This window comes from Lolium perenne, chromosome 5 (assembly GCF_019359855.2).
Source record: "Lolium perenne isolate Kyuss_39 chromosome 5, Kyuss_2.0, whole genome shotgun sequence".
NCBI classification, from domain to species: domain Eukaryota; kingdom Viridiplantae; phylum Streptophyta; class Magnoliopsida; order Poales; family Poaceae; genus Lolium; species Lolium perenne.
The window spans coordinates 10,657,701-10,659,289 of NC_067248.2; the positions used below are offsets into that span (position 1 = coordinate 10,657,701).

Consider the following 1,589-nt stretch of genomic DNA (forward strand, 5'->3'; position numbering starts at 1 on the left):
GACAATCTCCTCTCTTATCTAGTTACCTCTCCAGCTCAGCTCCGACCGTACATGCTGTAGCTAGTTGACCACAAGCAATGATGGAGGCTAGCTAGAACAAGTTTGAATTGAGTCCATTGCCACCCACCAGTCTGTCGACACACAAAACCAAAAACCAAGTTTGAATTGAGAGGCCACGGATGGACTAGGACTGAACCACTTGCAAGGCATGCTTACAAACACACACACACTATAAGATAGGACATACCACCCAAGCAGTTTTTGCCAACAACACTTACTTGCATTCTAAAATAGGTTTCTTGCATACCACAACTAGCTGAATCCATGGGGCTGTTGCTGCTCTTCTTGGCGTTCCTCTTGCCAGTGGCGTGCGCGGCAACGTCGAGTTGCCACCCCGATGACCTCCGTGCCCTGCGGGGCTTTGCCAAGAACCTTGGCGGCGGAGGCGTCCTCCTCCGCACCGCGTGGTCCGGCACCTCGTGCTGCGTCTGGGAAGGTGTTGGCTGCAATGGCGCGAGCGGCCGCGTCACCACGTTGTGGCTCCCTAGGCGTGGCCTTGCGGGGACCATCACAGGAGCATCCTTGGCCGGCCTCGCGCGGCTGGAGTCACTCAACCTTGCCAACAACAGACTGGTCGGCACCATCCCATCGTGGATTGGTGAGCTTGACCACCTTCTCTACTTGGATCTCTCACATAATTCATTGGTTGGCGAGCTGCCCAACCTCAAGGGCCTCACCACCACAGGTCATTTACTAGGTATGGCTTTCACTAACATGCCATTGGATGTGAAGCATAACAGAAGAACTCTTGCCATACAACCAAATACAATATCTGGGACCAACAACTTGGTCTTATCTGGGCGAAACAATGTAGTTTCTGGGAATGACAACACTGTCATATCGGGGAACAATAATACTGTGTCTGGGAGCTTCAACACCGTGGTAACGGGAAGTGACAATGTCTTAACTGGTAGCAACCATGTCGTATCTGGGAGAAGCCATATTGTAACTGACAACAACAATTCTGTATCTGGGGACGACAATAATGTGTCCGGGAGCTTCCATAAAGTATCGGGAAGTCACAATACGGTATCTGGGAGCAACAATACCGTATCGGGGAGAAACCATGTCGTATCTGGGAGCAACAAAGTCGTGACAGGAGGTTAATGATATGTTAGTGGATTGCTTCCATCTTCCCTAGGGGATCTCACGTACTCCTTGACAAAGTTCAGTGTACCACTCAATCACTTGGTGGGGACAATCGATCGGGTTATGTAACTTCATGGATATAGCATACTTTTCCTACATTAAATAAAAACTTTCATATAATATCTCAGACATGTTGACCCACTACGGGAGAATTGCCGTACGCCGACGGCTAGGCGATGTGCCGACGGCCAACTGTCGGGGCCGTCGGCACAGGAGCCTCCGGAGCGCGGCGACAAGGATGGCCGTCGGCGTTAAATTGGCCGTCGGTACAGGCTGGAGGTGCCGACGGTCACCGTCGGCACAGTTCTGGCCGTCGGCACAGGACCAGTCTGGCCGTCGGCACAATATTTTTTTTATTTTTTTTTCCATTACAGACCTGT

General features: G+C 51.2%; 1 protein-coding gene across 1 annotated transcript; it reads left to right on the plus strand.

Annotated features, from left to right (window-relative positions):
- Positions 1-256: 256 nt before the first annotated feature.
- On the plus strand, positions 257-1,340 carry LOC127298987 (uncharacterized). The gene has a single exon (XM_051328855.2). The coding sequence runs from the start codon at positions 325-327 to the stop codon at positions 1,165-1,167; it is 843 nt and encodes a 280-aa protein (XP_051184815.1). The 5' UTR covers positions 257-324; the 3' UTR covers positions 1,168-1,340.
- Positions 1,341-1,589: the final 249 nt, after the last annotated feature.

Coding starts and splice junctions, on each gene's coding strand:
- LOC127298987 (XM_051328855.2), top strand. CDS start 325: ATGGGGCTGTTGCTGCTCTTCTTGGCGTTCCTCTTGCCAGTGGCGTGC.